Genomic DNA, 18,810 nt, shown 5'->3' with positions numbered 1-18,810 from the left:
AGGGACATATAGAAACAACCAAAAATAAAAATATCACCCTCGAGATTTCAAGATAATTCTTTGACCGAATTTTAATACAATAGTAGCGATTCAAATGCCGCCGTATTTTAGTGTGGGGGCTAGATGTTCCGGTGTCGATCTGCAGAGAAATTGTGAATTATTTTGCACTTTGTTTATCAAAAAGATGTAAAATATTAAATTGACTATCAATAAATAAAAGCGCATTTACAGATTACTTTCCGTCGGTTTCAATGTGTCAAGAAACTAACAAAACTGAATTTAGCCGCAATCAGTTTTGACTGTACTGTATTGTTTGCGACACGACAGCATTTCTTTCGTATCTTGCTCTCAAGTGATTTGATTACGGTCTGATGCGGCAGATTTTGATTTTCCTTCGTCATGCAATCGAACTTCTGCCTGAAAATGAGCGAAAAATCGAAAAAAAAAAAACAAGGAAGTTTTTTTCCCAACGAAATTGCAAAACCTCTGATAACCGTAAACAGCAGGAGGTTGAGAGAAACTGTTTGTCATCTTGCGTGCAACAGAGTATACGTCTTCGCCTTAATTTAGGTACAAAGTTTGTCTTCCCCGTCAACCCACAACACACGGCATGTGGAGCGCGGCAAAGCGCAGTAAAACAGTGTTTCCGACGGGTCGGTATTTTCGCCGCTGATAGTAGCTAGAATTAAATAACTGAATATTCAATTTTGGATTTCCCTTCAACCAGCGCATAGATTTCTGTCAGTTTTATTCAGGATTATCTTTTTTATATTTTAAAAACGTTTACAAAATCATGATTAGACATCAAGTCGCTTTTTTTGTGTGGAAAATAAATTGGCGCAGCGCGAAAAGGAAGCAGGGAACGCGAATCCACTTCCCATGGCTCCTTGCGCTTCGCAGCCGCATCCCACGCACTCGTCACCAGTCGCTTGTGCTTCTTGCTCGGTCGCTTACATTCGTGTTTGTGAACTGTGTAAATACATACGAGTCTCGAAGAAGAGAGACGACGTCTTCTTTGAAGAAACCGTAAGTTTAACCCCAACAAGCACCCCTGAAAAGTATGTTAAAGTGACCGAGCTGGGAAGACTCTAGACTCGAGATTGCTAGAAAAGTTGATAAATAAATTAGCTTAAAATAATAGCAAACCATAATATGAATACAGGGCCAGTAGATTATTCACGAGTTACTGACGAAGCAGAACTAGCACTCGAAAAATATTGCAACATCAAAAAATTAATTCAGTTGATTACGGGGATGACGTCAGAGATAAACAACGTCATAGCTAGATCGCGGGCGCAAGGTAAAAATTTGATCGAATCGAAAGATCGAGTGACTTTTAACGTGTTTGTACTCTAACTAAAATCACCACGATTTCTATCTGGTAGGAAGATACTCCTGAACTTCATAACTGTGGACCTGTGCTTTGAAAGGTAAAGTTCATTTCTTCATTGCGTTAGACCGTTGTAGCAGAACTTACCTTAAGTGGGTGTGTTATTCTGACAACAGTGCTAGTCCTCGGGTTGCCTGATCTGTGAGCTAGTTTATATTTACTACTTGTCAGTTACGAAAACCCTTATCTATGTGTTCTTTAAATTCAACTGTTGACGGAAAAACCTGTGGGCATAAGTTGTCTGTAGAAATGTTTTCGATCAAACGTTCATGTAACTTTTGTTTAATCTTTTCACGTTATACTCATTATAATGCCTTAAGTTGTCGATGACTTGTTTTTACGTATTGTTCATGTATCAATTCGTTAATGATAAATGAATTTCATATAAATCTGATTTGTTGGAGAGGTCTATCAGCTCTGCTATGTCAGTGATACAGCAAAAGGGCTACATAAAATGAAAAAAAACAAAAAAACAAAAAAACAAAAACACAAATAAGCAATGGTTTAGCTATATAGCCACACGCTGAACTTAAGAGTTCCAAAGTAATCTTTTGACAGATTATCAGTATTTTCCTGTTATCCTAAATTGATTAACATTTTAAAAGAATATTCTCTCTCTGAAAGCAAGAATTAATTAACTTTGTTATTGGTTGCCATAATATATGTAGTAAATGTTGAGGGCATTTTATCATGTTTATCATGGCATGATGGTACAAGATGAGGCAAGGAAAATTCTAAGCAAACTTTTTTGAGTGTCGAGCCTGTGTATGGGCATGTCAAAGAAAGTGGATGTCATACCAGTTGCTATTCATAAAACTTTGGTCTCTATTTAAAGAGATCAGTTTATGAATAATATCACATTCAGACAAATATTGCCCAGTGCTATCTATATTAAATGTGGTAGATGCAGAAGATTTGAATATTCAAGTTGTCAGTCATATCAGTCAAAAGTCATCAAAAGAAAGATTTTGTGGAAATGCTTTTTTCTTCAGCTTGAGTATTGCACATTTTTAAAACACAGATCACTTCAAAAGTGAATAATTATGTTTGTCAATTATGATGCAAAAAAGTTGTGAGTCATTTAAAAGCAATGACTGCATTGAAAAATCAACAATTTTGTGAAGATAGTGTAACAAAATCATCATGGCATATTCAGTTGCCAATAGGGCATAGGGTAGTAAAAAGGAAAGTAAGGGCCTTTAGAAAACACAGTGAAGCTATTACATGCTAGATGGGGTAACCTGCCTTCATGGGGCACCCTGTCTACTTGCTCGGGACACCCTTCCAGTCTGGCAATATTTTAGTCATGTGAACGGTTTGTGCTGGGTTATCCCAGCTAGCGGAGGTGAGAAGACTGCAAAAGCTATGTTAACGCCTTAACCTTAACTGCTTCTGGTGGCTACGCTCAATTAGTAGAGTGCAAAATAATAACCCTAGACACTGAGAAGCGGCCACTAGCGGAATGAAAAATTTTTAAACGTGCCACCAAAATGTTTCTTTTTGTCTGCTGGCATCTTGGTTATTGTGCTTAACAGCTGCTCAGAGGACAGTCCACTGACTATCCCTCTTTGGTGAGTTGCTTGTAAAGGCAGGCTATGTTTTAACCCCCCTAGCTGGGTGGGAGACACTCTTTCTCCATGTAAACAGGGCCTTACTGGGATAAGACTTTGGATAATGCTAAGCTATGTGGTGGGGTTAGAAAGGTGGCAGAGTAAATCTGTAAACAGCAAAAATAAACATGAAAGTGCAGTGTGGAGTTGTCCATGGGAGCTGCTGTGGCCCAGTGGTTAGTACATTAGACCACACTTTACTCTCATAATGCTTACTGCTGTATGCTTTGCAAACTCTAAGAGATAAGCTCTGTCACTGTGAGCCACAGTGATCTATAGGTGAAATTACTTGTCTGTAGTATGTGATGTAACGAGGTCAAATGGTAATTCAAACGGAGTGTAAATTTTTGATAACAGTAGAGATATGCACCAGCAGAAGAAGTGCAGTTGGTCAAATTTTAGTATGTCTTATCTTTTTTGTCTCTTTCATGTGGATCAATTTAGAACTATTCACCATGTCTGATGAAGATCGTATGAGATCAGAGATCCAAAGAATGCAGATGAGAGGAGATGAGCTGACTGACCAGGTAGATAAATGTAATGTTATGATACCAAGACTTCTTGCTATCATAATTTATTATGTGACTGAGGAAATGACTTCATTGTGATTGGCAGAGAGCAGGTCAATTTGTCATTTGGTTAATTTTTAATTTGCACTGCCGTGCAAATTATTGTGCTCACTTTCTTGTTGCAGGGTGTTTTGTAATCCAGTTTGTCCTTTAATGTTTGCTTAAATTGCTTCATTGTAAAATTAATGTCTGAGGCATCTTTTCTTTCATCAGTCCCTGGAAAGTACACGTCGTATGTTACAGCTGGCCGAGGAGGTGAGTGCAAAAAGTCTGCCAATAAAAAAATCATCATCACACTATAATTAATGGGGAGAAGTGTTTGTAAATAGGGTATTGGACTTAGGGTCTTAAAGTGTTCCTTGTCTAAGCTTACCCAGTAGCTACTGAGGAATCTCTTGCAAATTTAATTGTCTAGAATACCTGTCAAAAATTTTTGGGGAAACCTTAGGAAAGAAAATTTTAAAAACATACTAAATGAAATGATACACTGTAGTTAGAGACTACTGTCAGTAATGAATTTAACTTTTTTTCAATCAAATTCAATTTCATTTCTAGAGTCAAGAAGTGGGAATTAAAACATTAGTGGCGCTGGATGAACAAGGTGAACAGTTAGACAGAGTGGAAGAAAACTTGGATCAGATCAATGTTGACATGAAGGAAGCAGAAAGGAATTTGACGGGACTTGAAAAGTGCTGTGGACTGTGTGTCTGCCCATGGAAAAGGTCTGTTTGAACATAATGATAAATATATAAATTATATGACTGGATGTATGAAAACCGTGTCATTACTTTGAACCAAATCACCCATATGCACTTTGCTTTCACGACTCCTTAGGGGTTAAAATCACTCCAAGCGATGAAAAGAAAAATAGCAAGAGAAGAGCAAGAAAAGGAAGATAAGAGAGTGGATGAAAAAAAGGCTGCCATTCCTTTTAATTTTTATTTCGTCTACTTTGGAAAAAATGCTCGAGTAGGATGCAATTCCTTTAACACTGTTTTCATAAATATAGACATTTATGCATACAAGTACATATTTATATTAATCGGTGTTAAGCACACATTGGGTCAGTTGTAAAAAGCAGTGCAGCTCTAGGCACAGACTTCTACAGGGTGCATCAGCATTGTCCTTTAGGACAGAGCTCTGCCTACTTGATGTAGTATCAAGCTAAAATTCTTTCACCAGGCATTTTTGTTGGAGTTTGGAGGCTTAACTAAGCTAGGCTAAGCTGATGTTACATTCTCTATCACCCTACATGCTTACAAGTAAATGTTGCACGGTTTGATATATATAGCCCTTTGTACAATGTGGCATTTGTCTGTGTTTCATTTACATTACCACATAACAGAACAAAGAAAAATACCAAATTGTAAAGGTAAAGTCTGCACACAAACCAAGTGGCCCATCAGGTGGAAGCTTATCCCGGTTTCTGTAGTATGGAGTGACTAGGATTACATTTATTTCTACTCTCCCCCAGATGGGATGCCAGTCCATTGCAGGGTTACCCCCAGCATTAACTTTGCCAGTATCCATCTATACTTTTGGGTGGAGAGAGGCACTGCAAGAGTGAAGTGTCTTCCCCAACAACACAACACAAGGCCAGGGCTTGAACCCGGACTGCTTAATCTAGAAACGAGACAAAATTGAACCACGACATAAACACTCAGTAAAGAATACATGCAGCAAGTTTTATTAATGTGATCATCCACATAAGTTTGTTTTACTGACATTTTTTCTCAGACGGAAAAATTTTGAAAAAAATGAAAAATACAAAAAAGCTTTCAAGAATAATGAAGACGGAGTTATTGCAACCCAGCCTGGTAAGTGGACACGAAATGCTAAAAATTGCCTTTTGTGATGAGGGAAAAAAAAAATTCTCAGCTGCAAGGAAAATTGCAAATTCAGGGGATGGCAACTGTAGGGCCATGTAGTAACTGAGGGCTCGTGAATATTGTTTCTTGAAGATTTTACATGACTGTACATATCATTTGCCTGAAGGACAAGTAGTGTTTTAGTCCACAATAGAATTATTAAGAAAGTCCTTCAGGCTTGAACTTTCTTACAGAGCAAACACAAGAAAATATATTTTCTTCACATCCTGACATATACATTAGAAAGCCCTGTTCACAAGTTGAGGTACATGATAATGTGCTATTTTTTCATTTGCCATTCCTTTGTTGCGTAGGTGTCAGGTACCAGCAAGATGGAAACCGCGGGGAAGCACCAAAAAGTGGTTACATACAGAAGTAAGTTCTCATTTATATTACATTGACATAAAGTGACTTTACACCAGGGAGACAGGCCAGCATGAGATTACACCTGCACTCAGTGTGGGGGAAACTGTCACTCCCAAACCTGCCTGACCAGTTATTTTAATATTATTATCATTATCATTATCATTATCATTATCATTATCATTATCATTATCATTATCATTATCATTATCATTATCATTATCATTATCATTATCATTATCATTATTATTGCTTTGATGAACCACACAATGTTTTTGAAGTTCATTATTATTATTATTATTATTATTATTATTTACACCTTATTTAGTACTTTCCCTTTACATATGGGTTAACTATTGACCAAGCGTAAGGTCAAGATGGCTTGGTATCGGCCAAGTTCTTTTTTGTGTATGTTTATGAACTGAAACGGAGTTAAGGCCCACAAATACATTAAAAGAGAACAAAGCCTATTCCAGCCATTTCGACCGAACAAGCTTGGTCACTAAAGGATTTGTTATATGCAAAAAGAACACTATTATTGTACAGGAGACAGTGGGTAAGCCTGAGCGGGCAAGATAACACCATCTTGCCTGCTTGGGTAGCCAATAACATTGCTGGATTCAGTTCATCTTGCCGGCTCACAGAGCTAGCCATATAATAAAATTCATGAATAGTTACAATGTAAAATTACGTCATTTTACAGCTCCATGCCCAGTGATCAGGCCTTTGAACATAAACATGGCATTGTTATGATACAAACCTTGGTACTCATCGATCATGCTGTTCATTTTGCTTTCATTTAGAAGCTAGGAACTACATGTACATTTCACTTCTAACTGTAAAATGGTCCATGTTTGATATAGGTTTCAAAAATACAAATACATGTAGACTGATAAGAAAGCTCACAGTCAGATGAGACAGTCACTTAACAGAGTTCACTATGCAGAAACCTGTGTCATTTGCTGACCCAATGAAAACTTTTAGACTTGGAAATCAGATTCATGTTAGTGTGTTAATAGCTTCTAATTACACTTTGAAATGTTTTATAGGATAACAGGAGATGACAGAGAAGATGAAATGGATGAAAACCTTGGGTGGGTGTAGCAACAAAAGTTTTACTAGCCCAGTGATCATTAATGGTTTTTCTATTGCAATGCTTATTTCAGAATTTTATGATGTATATTGTGGTGTTTATCTTGATTGATGTGTCATTGATGTGGTTTTTACAGGCAAGTGTCTAACATTGTTGGAAATCTGAAATCAATGGCAATGGACATGGGAAATGAGATTGAAACACAGAATAGACAACTGGGTCGAATCAATGCAAAGGTAACACCCATCATGTGACACGTTTTAGTCCTAAAATAGTACATCCCATCCAAGGGAAATACTTCTAGTTATTTCATGCTATGGAAACCAAAAAATAAGTGCCGGCCTGGTGGGCCACTAGGCTTGAATTTAGATTTCACTGTTTTTTTTTAGGAAACTGGGGTTCGCTGTTTACATCAATCTATATAAGACCCTTCAACTGGTTTCTCTTGTTTCTTTATTGCAGGCTGAGGCAAATGATCTCCGCATTCAACAGGCAAACACACGAGCCCGGGATATCTTAAGAAATTGCTGAATTGTATTGACTTCGTCAATATTGTACTAGTCTTACAAGTAATTGGCACTTGAGTATTATTAGCAATTAATAGATCCTCTGTGCTTGGTTTTGTTATAATTTCTCTCTGTGAGTATTACGTAGATTGTGTCTTGTCTAAAATGAAAGCAAGCGTTCATCTTGTATCTTTGAATAGTTCGAGGATTGACGCAGTATTGTAATTGGAAAGAAGGACACCCTTTCATGCAAACCGTATTATTTTTTAAATCATTACCTGGTACACTGAACTATAGGCCTACACTTTGTAACAAATTCTTCTTTCTTTTTGCTTTACTGTTGGCAGTTTAAAGTGTTTGGATCTCTTTTTAATGCTCAGTGAAAGATTATAGTAACCGAGAGCAGCTATACATTTCTATTGTGGCCTTATGTGCAGACCGACACGATGGAAATTTATAATCGAAGACATATTGTTGAAGGAAAATGTACAAAATTTCTTAGTTATCATGGTAAATCAGCAAATATCTTCCTGGCCACACTATTTTTCTTTGCTGTGAGCAAGGAGACAGAACTGGTGATAACGCTTAATTAGACAGCAGCAAGAACATTTTCTTGTAAATACAAATATGTAATGATGTTATGATAACAGTCTTGTAGTTCGCATTGTTATTTGAGATGAGAGGATTTAATTTTGTCAAAATAAAATTTCTACAGTAAAAAGTTCGTAAGCACAAGTACCAATTATAAGACCAGTTTTTTTTTTTTTAGCTCCTTACTTTTTGTGGATTCCCCGTTTCTTCTTCTAGGCGGATACACGCGCGATAACCCGTGTGTCACGCGCGTTTACCCGTGTGTCACACGCGGTTTTTTTCCTCAAAGGCTTTGACACCTTTTCAAGATTTTTTCCCTTTTTTTAGGTTTTCTCGTTCCCACGTGTCTTTTCCGCTTACTACACCTTAATTTTTAAAAGCGTCCTGTTTTTTTCTCATGGATTCTTTTTTCCTGTTTACTCGCGGATACACGCGCGTTAACTCGTGACATGCGTTTTTTTTTCTCCACGACGTTGATTTCAATAGCTCATTACGAACCTTTGTTTCTATGTCTATAAGCCCACTCAAACCCCCTATAAATTGTTTAAGCATAGGACTTATAACTGGAGTTGTAGGGTAACTCGAAATCTCATCGCTCCACCAGATCGATGGTGAAGACCATGCGATTTGGTCGAAATACTCCCAAACAAGTAGCTCATGAAGTTTTAAACCACACACACAAAGTTGAACAGCATTTTAACTCATGAAATGAACAAGAAGCTTAAAACCGGAACTGACAGCTTGACCGCCAAGAAAAACCACATATATAGAAAGCGCGGACCTACAGCTTCGTGCTATCTTTGGAAGAGAAGTCACGCGAGTTGTGTTTTTCAAGATCTATTCGAGCCAGTACAACCAGCAGAGCCCAACTTTCTAAACTGTACTGATTGTCACCTTACTTGGCATGACCATATTGACTACATATGTGGCAAAATTAGCAAAAATATAAATATAATGGTTAAGTTGAAACATTATGTATCAAAAGCAACACTTATCGGTGTGTATTATTCTCTTATTTATCCTTACCTTACCTATGCTTGTACACTTTGGGGAAATAATTATAACGCTCCATTGTCTCAAATCGTAAAATTACAAAACAAAGCGGTTCATGTTATAAATGATGTTCCTTTAATGTAATCAATAACTCCACACTACTCATCCTTAGCCGCTTTCTGAAATTTCCTGACATTGTTAAACTGAACACGTGTATGCTTTTTTATGATTATTTCCACCATGATAAGTTTCCTAATTTACCTGTTTCATTAGTATCTGGACTACATAATTACAGTACCCGTAGTGCATCATCCAACCAAGTTGCAATACCTTCATTTCGAACTAATCTTAGGAGATTTTGCCCCAGTATTATTGGAAGTTTCTTTTGGAATAATATTCCGCAATCCATTAGAGATTATCTAAAAAAATGTTTAGAAAAGCACTTTTACGCTGGTACCTTGCTCAATACTAATGAAAAGATTATCTCTTTATAACTTTCTGAGCTATTTTGTCATTTTTCCTCTTCTTTTTTCTTTTTTCTTTTTCTTTTTATTAATAATCTCAAGTTATACATAACTTTAAGGGGCACAAAATTAGTTTATCTAGATGTGCCCCTCTCCTCTCCTTCCAATATACAATGTAATTCAATTTAAGTGATGTAATTTCTGTTTTATACGTTTTTTTTTTCTTCCTTACAATGCACTATCGGTTACTATTTACTTTCTTTACGTTATATTTACATATCTATGTATTAGCTAGGAATTGGAGGAATAAATAAATAAATAAAAATAAAATAAATAAGATCTTTTTCGCATTCGCAGTTGAAAAATACAGACGTCAATATATAGGCAAAATCGGTGACCCTCATCGGTGACCGAGTGCACAAGAAGGACTATGTAGTTTCCTGAACTTTTTCTCAAAATAAACCTGTACGTACGAGCGTCCTTCCTCAAAATTTCAGCAGTAAAATATTAGCTCTGGTTAGTATTATTCCTGCAAAACAATGTTAACACACGGTCTTGCAAATAGCTACAAATACCCAGTCTTTCAATAGTTCATTTTGGCTATTTATGGACGGACCATTATATTTTCAGAGGAGGGGGGAGGGGGAGGGGGCTGGGGCAATTTTCTAGGATCTGAAACCTTTTTCTCGTCTTAAGGTTGCGCAAGAATTTTTTTTTAACATCAAAAATCAAAATAATGATAGTAGAAAGCACTTGCTCGATTTTTTACCCCGTGGCTCCTTTTGCACGATTTTTTTTCGGCAGTTTTTGCCCTACAGGAATTTTTTTTGGTAATTGCCCAACCCTCCCAACCCCGTCAAAAAAATAATGGTCCGTCCCTTAGCCCTTAGCATGTTTCGCGAAACAAAAAACAGACTTTCAACGCTTTCCATTTTTACTATCTTCTGTCTTTTCATTGTTTCGCCAAGCGCCAATCAAATGGCCTCTTTCAGGCGTTCAGTTAGTTTGGGCACTGGGAGCACACAATCTTGTTGAATAGGAAGAGAGTAAATAAAGGAATGAAAAGAATGAATAGTAAACCTTTGTGTCCTGGTCGCGTAAGAGATGACAACAGGAGACAAAGGTTTACTATTTATTCTTTTCATTCCTTTTTCACTCTCTTCCTACTCAACAAGGTTGTGTGTTCCCTGTGGTTTGGGCGAAGAAAACGGAGGATCGAAATAAAGGAAAGGCTTCCTGCTTCGCCCCTATTTTTCCGTGCGCGCTGCGCCCCAACTACCTGAACCCCTGGAAGAGGATGCCAATCAAAAAATTATATTATTTTTGTACCCAACACACCGGAGAGCCGTCGGATAAACTGGACCCTGCCTCTGGGTCGCGTGGGGGCTGACCAAAAACGCGCGAGCTTGGCGCTGGATTTGCATTTGGCCAATCGTCGACGTTTTTAGAAACAATCAGGAAAAACTAATTTATTCAAAATTTTCAGCAAGTGTGATGCAACTAGCGAGGGCAGCTATAAGGACGCAGAGCTTTACATGATGATTAGGAAAGTGTTTTAGTTAAACGTGAGTTAGAATGTTTGAGGAACTCGCACGCTCCGACGGATTAAAAAGTACCTTTCGCTTTGTCTGGAAATTGCTGTTTAAAAGAGGCAAGCTCGAGGTAAGGTAGCAAACGGAAATTATGACCTCAAATTATGACCCAAAGTTCAGTGTAAAACGAAAAGTTTAATATAGTAGCATGTGGATGGTTTCCCACCTTATACAGTACTGGGCCGGAAATGTAATCTCATATTCTTTGAGTTGTTTGTGTTTAGTTCTTTTGAGGCTGGGTTACTTGCTTTGGTGTAGAACTACTGTACAAAGAAAGATGGCGGCTGTACATTTTACCACAATGCCTTGCGTACTTGTAATCCATCAAGTATTTTCGCTCACGTGCGGTTGGTCTAAACGCGTTGTGTGACAAACATAAAAACAACAATTTTATGATTGATTGCAGTAAATTTATAAAAATCCTTCTTTCAACAGTTTGTGGATTATTCATGATGATGGAAAAAATTGCAAGGGATTGGCAAAAGCCTCCTTAAGTTGTGTTTTATTGCAGCAGGTGGGTAAGTCAGTTTCTTCTCTAGTATTTCATAAATTGAATGCCCATAGAGAAAAGGTAGAATTGTGGCGTGACAACCCAAATAAGACTTGAAAAGGAGAAGATATATTGGCTTTAACTTAATCACTTGAAAAACAACATTTCCAGTGTGTTTACATGAAGGAAATATTATTTTAATTTTATGCAGTCTACATAGCATTTCCAAATAAGTGATAACAATAATATTTACTTTGGCTTTAGATTCCTGTTTCAATCTCAAGTGCCTGCTACTAACCCCAGGGGAAAAGCTGACACTTGGCAGATTGAAAGTAGATACCCTGGAATCTACTGCAAGAAACAAACTTCTTTATTTCCTTGCAAATTCCCTGCAGTTTTTTGGGAGAAGGGGGAGTAGTTCATTACACCTGCAAGCATTTCATCCACATTAACTAAATTCTAACAAAGAAATCAACGCTTGAAGCGATATCAAGAAAAACAACTCTTGACACTGTAAAAATGAATTGAATTTCTCTGAATTTTGGATTCAAACTGTGCAAGATTACAGCAGGCACTTCATGGCCAATAAAGTAAGGCATACAATACAAGCCAAGTGGCCCATCAGGCTGGTTCTTATCTCTGGTTTCTGCGGTATGAAGCAACTAGGAGTATTTCTACTCCCCCCTGGATGGGATGCTAGTCCATCGCAGGGTTGCCCCCCAGCAGTAAGTTTGTTGTTACCCATCTACACCACTGGGTGGAGAGAGGCACTGTGAGAGAAAGATGTCCCCAGCCATGGCTTGAACTTGGTCTGTTTGATCCAGAGGCGAGCACACTATAACCATGGGGCCACTGCGCCTCCACACACGGTACTGGAGAAACCTGTAACTCCATATAAAACAAGTCCACCCTTTACATCCGGTACAACTTTATAAATCAATCTCCTACAGTCTTTTGTCAGCACTTGTAAAGCAAAGGTTATTTTCATTAATTACAATATATAAAGTTTTACCTGTACCTTTTTGTGTGTGTAGTTAGTCAGGTGAGAGAAATTTTGGACCGTGATTCTGTTCATTTGCTATTAGTCAGTGTAACACTGCAATCTCCAAGTAAGAAGGGATTGATTTCTTTTTCTTTTTCAAGCAGTTCTGGCTGACTGATTTCATTAACAATGGAACGATTAACTTGACAGGAAAGGACCTTACTGTATCATAGCAAATGGTGAGTGTGTCATTAAAGTTTTAGTTTTTTTTTAGTAAGTTGTATATCCCCTAGTATGGGCCTGTTTTTGTGTATGATCCCATCTGGTTGTCCTAACCAAGTTGATTTTCATTGGGGCAAGAGCCCAAGCAAGTCATCTGCCAAATTTATAAAAAAGGTAAACTAAGACTTGCCCATGGCAAGCAAAATTTGAGAGAAGGCCAAGCTTGAATTCAAGTTTTTGTCAAGTCCTGTGATTAAACATTTTTATGGAGACTCCAAGTCCCAAATTGTTCTGGCAAACTACATAATTGATATTTATTATAAACTTATCAAAGGGCGCAGAATGTGTGATCATAGGACCAATCTTTGTCCAACATTTGTGATTCCTTGATTTTTTTTTCTGTGTTTCTGATATTTTCAATACCAACTTGGCAAATACTGAAGAATGCTTTCATAAATTTGAATTGGTTTGGATTATTAAGTTTCCTATAAGTATCATACCAACTGTTAAAAATCAGCTACTGAATTATGCTATGATTACTGCAACACTTAAGTTCTTGAAGATTTCACATCAATTAAGTGATTTTTGGTGATTTCTTTTGTCAGTTTAAAGAGAATTTAGTGATCAAACCATGATTTTCAAATTGGCATGTCAAGAGGGTTCAAAATTCTCAAACAAGGTTTAAGTTAGGCTGTAGTATAGCTTTATTATATGGCTGTGTTCTGCAAGGACTGGGAGTTCACTACAAAATTGACAAATATGATTGGCTAAAATCAATATTGAATCAGTATTTTCCTATCTTTACTTTTGCCCTGAGAAAGTTGCAAACAAAAAGAGTGCAAAGTCATTTGGCTTGTTTCTGCTAAAAATACTAAATGGAAGAACCCAAAAGACAAAGAGCAAAAAGGTAATAAAACAAGCAAACTTTGGCCGGTAAATGTAGTTGAACTTGGGGAATAAAAACAACAGTTTCAAGAATATAAAATTGAGAAGTTTTTACATAGTCCGGAAGTACAAACTGTTCAGTATAAGACTAAGAGCTATTTAAATGCCTCTAAGAAATTTTGTTAGTCAATAAAAGAAGCTAGAGAATTTATAACATAGTGTCCTGTCAATGAGTTAGACCTTCTTCTCACCAAAGTTTTCATGTCAAGTCGCATGCAAAATGGGAGATTGAGTAGGCCATTTCCAATTTGCCTTTTGCCTCTGTATCAAAACGAGACTTCCTGGAAATGTGTTAATTCAGCCTACAGGTTCATTTTCATGTAAATCAAACTCATTTTCATCTGAAAGGTTTTGCACCAAGACTCGTTTTGAAAAAGAGACACAAGGTAACTCAGAAATGGCCTATTGAAGTTTTCTTGCTTGGCCATGCACAGTCTAATAATCATCTTATTAACTGAGCTTAGTCAGTCTGTATGAGAGAATATTGACCTCGGTTGTGACTCTGTCCTCACGACCTTTGTCGAGATTCTGCCAAACAGACCTCCTTCTCAGTTAATAATAACAAGATGCAATTTAGCTCAAAACCTCAAAATATGATTAATTTTTTTACAAACTGAAGTTAAATGCTAAGAATGGATGTTGTGTTATATACTAGTATTTTGGACACGAGAAGATTGCCAAAATAGCATGAATTCTAGTCAATAAAAATATTAACCATCACATGGGTTGTAATTTTACTAACTTAAAGCTGATTTCATGTTTCTTGTAACGAGGGGAATAATACACCTTAACCGTGTAACCTAAAACATTGTCTGCAGAAAATGCTTTGATTTACTCTATTTGTGGTTTTTTTCCTTCTAGATTCAAAGAGAAACATCAGAAAGCTCAGTGAAGTCACCAAAGAGCTAAGCAAGGCAAAGCAGATTGTTATAATAAAAGTGACTTTTGGCCGGAAATTATCCAGGATAAATGTCGGGTTTTTTTGTTGATTAAGAATTCGCGCTTTAAAAGCGAACGAGAAAAAATGTCGGAAAAAGTACTAAGTCTTTTCACAGAAATTTTGTCTGTGATTACAAAAATTTGATCTTTCAAAGCAACCGGGAAAAAAGTCAAAAGAACACTAAGTCTTTTGGCGGGAAAATTGTTTCTTGGTTAACGATATTGCGCTTTTAAAAGGGACCAAAAAGATCGAAAAAAAAAAACTAAGTCTTTTGGCGGGAAACTGTCCTTAGAAAAAAAAGTCTGCGCTTTTGAATGGAGTCTGGTTTTGAGTCAAAAATATACTAAGTCTTTTGGTGGGAAAAATCTTGCACTGTGCAACTGATTTCTCTCATCAAAAGTCAAAGTATATGTTTGATTTCTGGCTAGACTCTGTTCAAAAGTGCAGAATTTTTTGTCTTTTTGGCAACCCTACATAGTCAAAAAATAGTAAAAGAGATAGCCTACATTCCGACTAGTTTCCAGTCCCCTTTTAAAAGCGCAATATTTTTTATTTCTATTGGAAAAGGAAAGACAAAAGAGAAATAAAGCAAACAATAGTTGTCAAATATTTTACAATAGTTGTCAAATATTTTATTGTTTTCTTTAATGTAATTTACAAGTTTAATTACGGTAAACTTGTTTACAACACTTATTGGTACATCAAGTTATTAAAGAAGTTGAAAAACGTCAAAGTCTGAAAATTATTTGTAGAAACTAATAAGATGACGAAACACCAACTCTTAAATATCTAAAATTATTACAAGGATTGTCAGAAATAAATATAATTCTGGCTAAGACTAACTGCGAAATGTCTTATTTTAAGAAACACAGTAATCGAAACTAAAACTACAGACGTGAAAAAATGTATTCAATTGGTACGAAAGATTCTTGTACTGAAATAAATTCAAACTGGCTCCTTGCGTTTTAACATAAGTTACAAGTAACCTTTGCTCTAGTTTTGAAAGTAAATTTGCCGGTTGACTTACTTAATGGCTTCTTTGCAAAAATATTTGCTGAAACTTCTAAACGCTTTGGATACAAATTAAATGCGGATCCATGCTTTAAATTGAAACCACACGAAAATTACTATTCATACGCTAGCTTTTAGCTGTCAAAATTTTCATGAAAAGCTTTTTATTGAAGTTTAGTGCATGTTGAGTTTGCCGTAATCAAACAGCGAAATCTGGCGACATGAAGACACTTCCAACTGACTTCGCAGGAAACAAGCAAGCGAAAATTTCTTCCAAAGCAACTAATTACATGGTCACCATTTAGTTTTTTTTTAAAAAAATCCATTTTATGAATCGAGAAAATACAATTTATACGCTTAAGTTTTCAAACTTGCCTGTTAAAAAGATTTTCTGTATTGTGCGTGTCCGAGTTTGACTGTAATCGAAGAATGAAACAACAAAATCTGGTGAAATTCAAGACAAAGTCCAGTGAATGCGCGAAACAACACGCAATTCAGAATTTGAGTGATCTGCTGAAAGATCCTGGCTGCAAATGGCGAGATCCGAGGCAATTACAGCTGACTGCGGTAAACAAGCAAATGACAATCTCCTCCAAGAAATTTGGTTTAGTCTGTGGTTTCAAAAACACGAATCCGCGTTTATTCAATCCTTTCGGAGTTTACGGTATAAATTCTCTTTCTTAATTCCTATACGTTCCTTTAGCTTAAGTTGGGAGATTTTAGCGATACATCAAGACTACAGTTAGAAGCAGACTTTCGACACTTTTCTGCTTGACAGTGTCCTAATATTTGCGAGGAAAATTGACTGTCGACGTATCTAAACTATTGTCCTTTACCTAACGAAACATCAAGATCAGAATGATATATAACCTCCTTCATGTCAGCAGGCATCAGGCGTCCATAAGAGTCCAAGACATGCAGGTCATGAAAATCCACCAATGAGAGTCCATCAGAATACGCAGCAGGGAGTTACTAAGGGAATACAAGCAAAAGAAAGGTCAACACTTCTGCAACTAAATACATATTCCACCGAACAAATTGTAAAATATATAAAATATAAAGGTCGACGTCTGAACTCAAAATCTCCGGCAAGGAAAGAAATCCACGGTGATTTATCACAAGTGTTTTTGTTGTGGCAAAGCAATTTGCATTTTGTTTGCATTGTGGTAGAAAGTATTTATGATCAGAATTTCATGTTCACCGTGCCGTCATACAAGACTAAAACGCCAGGGGTCAATTCAATAAACAAATCACATTTGTAGTTTTCACACGTGTAATTTACACGTGTAAAGTCCGGCTTGTAAATACAAGGATTCAATAAAAGTATTTTCAACACTGAAATTTACACGTGTATCGCGAGTCAGGGTACAAGTGTAAATTACAATTTTAGTCTTATAATTGTAAAATCCGCTTGAATGTACGTGTATTTTTTACAAATGCAAATTTTAATATCTCTGCTGCCCTTTCAAAATCTGCGGGCCTATTTAAAATTCCAAAAGGAGGAGAAATCACGTTGCTAATAATTAATTTGCATTATAATGACAAATCAACTTAATGGCTGCAGCTAGTGCGACCTTTTGAAGGTCATTCAAGGTCACCCAACTGTACATGGGAGGATAAGGAGACTGTGTTCTCCGTCAGCGAAAGCATTTGCTTATATTTGTTGTTAATTAATACTGTGATGAGGGCCAGCGAAGAATAAAATTCCGTTTGATAAGTTAATTATCTGTCCTTAAGAAATGCGTTGCCTCGAAGTCTTCTTAAGAAAAAACGTACTCCCATAAGAAACCTTTGTTTAGAATTTGACTGTGAAAATCTCAGTAATGTTTTTGTAGCAAAAGAGGTTTTCAAAATCCCGCAATGCAATCTCTAAAAGATGTATCCTTTCAGAGCAAAAAGAGCTTTTGATTCTCGGATGGTCTTACGTGGTCTTGGCAAATATCTGGTTGTCTCCTTCAAGCACACGTGTTTTCAGATGTAACTGGTTGCTAAAGATTGTTTCAGTAAGTTGGCACAGAAGAAGTTTGCTGCTATGTGCGTGCACGGCGATTCGAGGAAGTTTCCGACAATTTCAACTGACTACTGAAGCCATATTAAGAAAACATCTACAAATTGTCATGAGGCCGATAGGTGAAGAGAGAAAGAAAACATCTTCAACTTTGATAATGTGATGTCCTACCAAATTCTCAGGACTGACCCTAAGAGAAATGTTTGACAGTCCGTAAGGAGAATGCAAGTTTTGAGCTCGTGACGGAAAGATGTGACTGAAAGATGTGACCGAAAGGTTCAAGTTACCTGAAGTATTCGTGTCATGGATCGCACCACTGGGATCTGCGTCCGTTTGATCGTCATTTCTCAGCCCTGAAAAAGGATAAAGTTAGTTGAAATAGTTACACGAGATATTTGCGACTGTTTTCAGGATACCAAAGCATTCGGCCTTCTCTAATAAAGTTCGCCTTGCTGATAATAAAACGTACTTTGAACTTCTCATTTCGTTGTGTTGAAACATCACTGTTGCGCACAAAGTAGTCCTTTGAAAGTTTTCTATCACAAAAGGTAACTCAGTATCGGTCGAATGAAGTCAGTCAAAAGTTCTAAGCGTCGACATTCATTACTGACTGGACAAGGTTTCACTAACATTTGAAGAGTACTAATTCTGCTAATTGTCCCAAATGTTTGCCACTGACTATTCACTAGAAAACGCTCGAAGAAGAAAAAGGTTAAGTTTATACTTCTACAAATTACATTGCTATTTGCAGTTCTTACTTTGGCAAGACGTGATAACCGTCTAATTTGACGCAAGTCCTTGCAAGGTTTGCTTGAAGTAAATTCTTGTTGCAGGTGTTGGTGTTTCGTAACGGCTCCAAACAAAAGGACGTTCCAAAATGAAAGCTTGTTACTTGTTCCTAGAAGAAGTTAAATTTCCGCTTGTTAAATTCTAGAACATGAAGGCAGATGAACGACCGAGGAACTCCACGCGGCAAATGTTTCAACGATGTATAATTTGCGATTTAAATTTGCACACGTCTTGCGATCACGCACCGCATGGCTAATTAATGTAATCATTTGATTGGTTCGTGATCTCATTTTAGTCCGTGCCGGATATTTAAATTTCCTTTGTATACGAAGGAATAAGAGGTATATAGTTTTATTTTTTGGAACATGTGCAAAATTGATGCAG

General features: G+C 36.8%; 1 protein-coding gene and 2 long non-coding RNA genes across 3 annotated transcripts; 2 read left to right on the top strand and 1 right to left on the bottom strand.

Annotated features, from left to right (window-relative positions):
* Positions 1-1,299: 1,299 nt before the first annotated feature.
* On the top strand, positions 1,300-9,661 carry LOC145469863 (synaptosomal-associated protein 25-like). The gene is made up of 9 exons (XM_081453674.1): positions 1,300-1,430; positions 3,445-3,527; positions 3,783-3,824; positions 4,125-4,291; positions 5,307-5,386; positions 5,752-5,812; positions 6,850-6,894; positions 7,030-7,129; positions 7,356-9,661. Exons 2-9 carry the CDS (start codon positions 3,456-3,458, stop codon positions 7,422-7,424), a joined length of 636 nt encoding a protein of 211 aa, XP_081309800.1. The 5' UTR covers positions 1,300-1,430; positions 3,445-3,455; the 3' UTR covers positions 7,425-9,661.
* A 1,294-nt stretch (positions 9,662-10,955) lies between these two features.
* On the top strand, positions 10,956-15,444 carry LOC145470217 (uncharacterized). The gene is made up of 4 exons (XR_014042455.1): positions 10,956-11,109; positions 11,475-11,553; positions 12,676-12,750; positions 14,540-15,444. It is a non-coding gene; the product is annotated as an uncharacterized LOC145470217 (long non-coding RNA).
* LOC145470218 (uncharacterized) lies at positions 15,249-18,712 on the bottom strand. The gene is made up of 3 exons (XR_014042456.1): positions 18,396-18,712; positions 17,925-17,990; positions 15,249-16,601 (listed from the first exon to the last, which is right to left on the bottom strand). It is a non-coding gene; the product is annotated as an uncharacterized LOC145470218 (long non-coding RNA).
* Between the last annotated feature and the right edge of the window lie 98 nt (positions 18,713-18,810).

This window comes from Orbicella franksi, chromosome 15, assembly GCF_964199315.1.
Source record: "Orbicella franksi chromosome 15, jaOrbFran1.1, whole genome shotgun sequence".
In the NCBI taxonomy this organism is placed as follows: Eukaryota; Metazoa; Cnidaria; class Anthozoa; order Scleractinia; family Merulinidae; genus Orbicella; species Orbicella franksi.
This window is presented reverse-complemented; position numbering and strand designations above follow the sequence as displayed.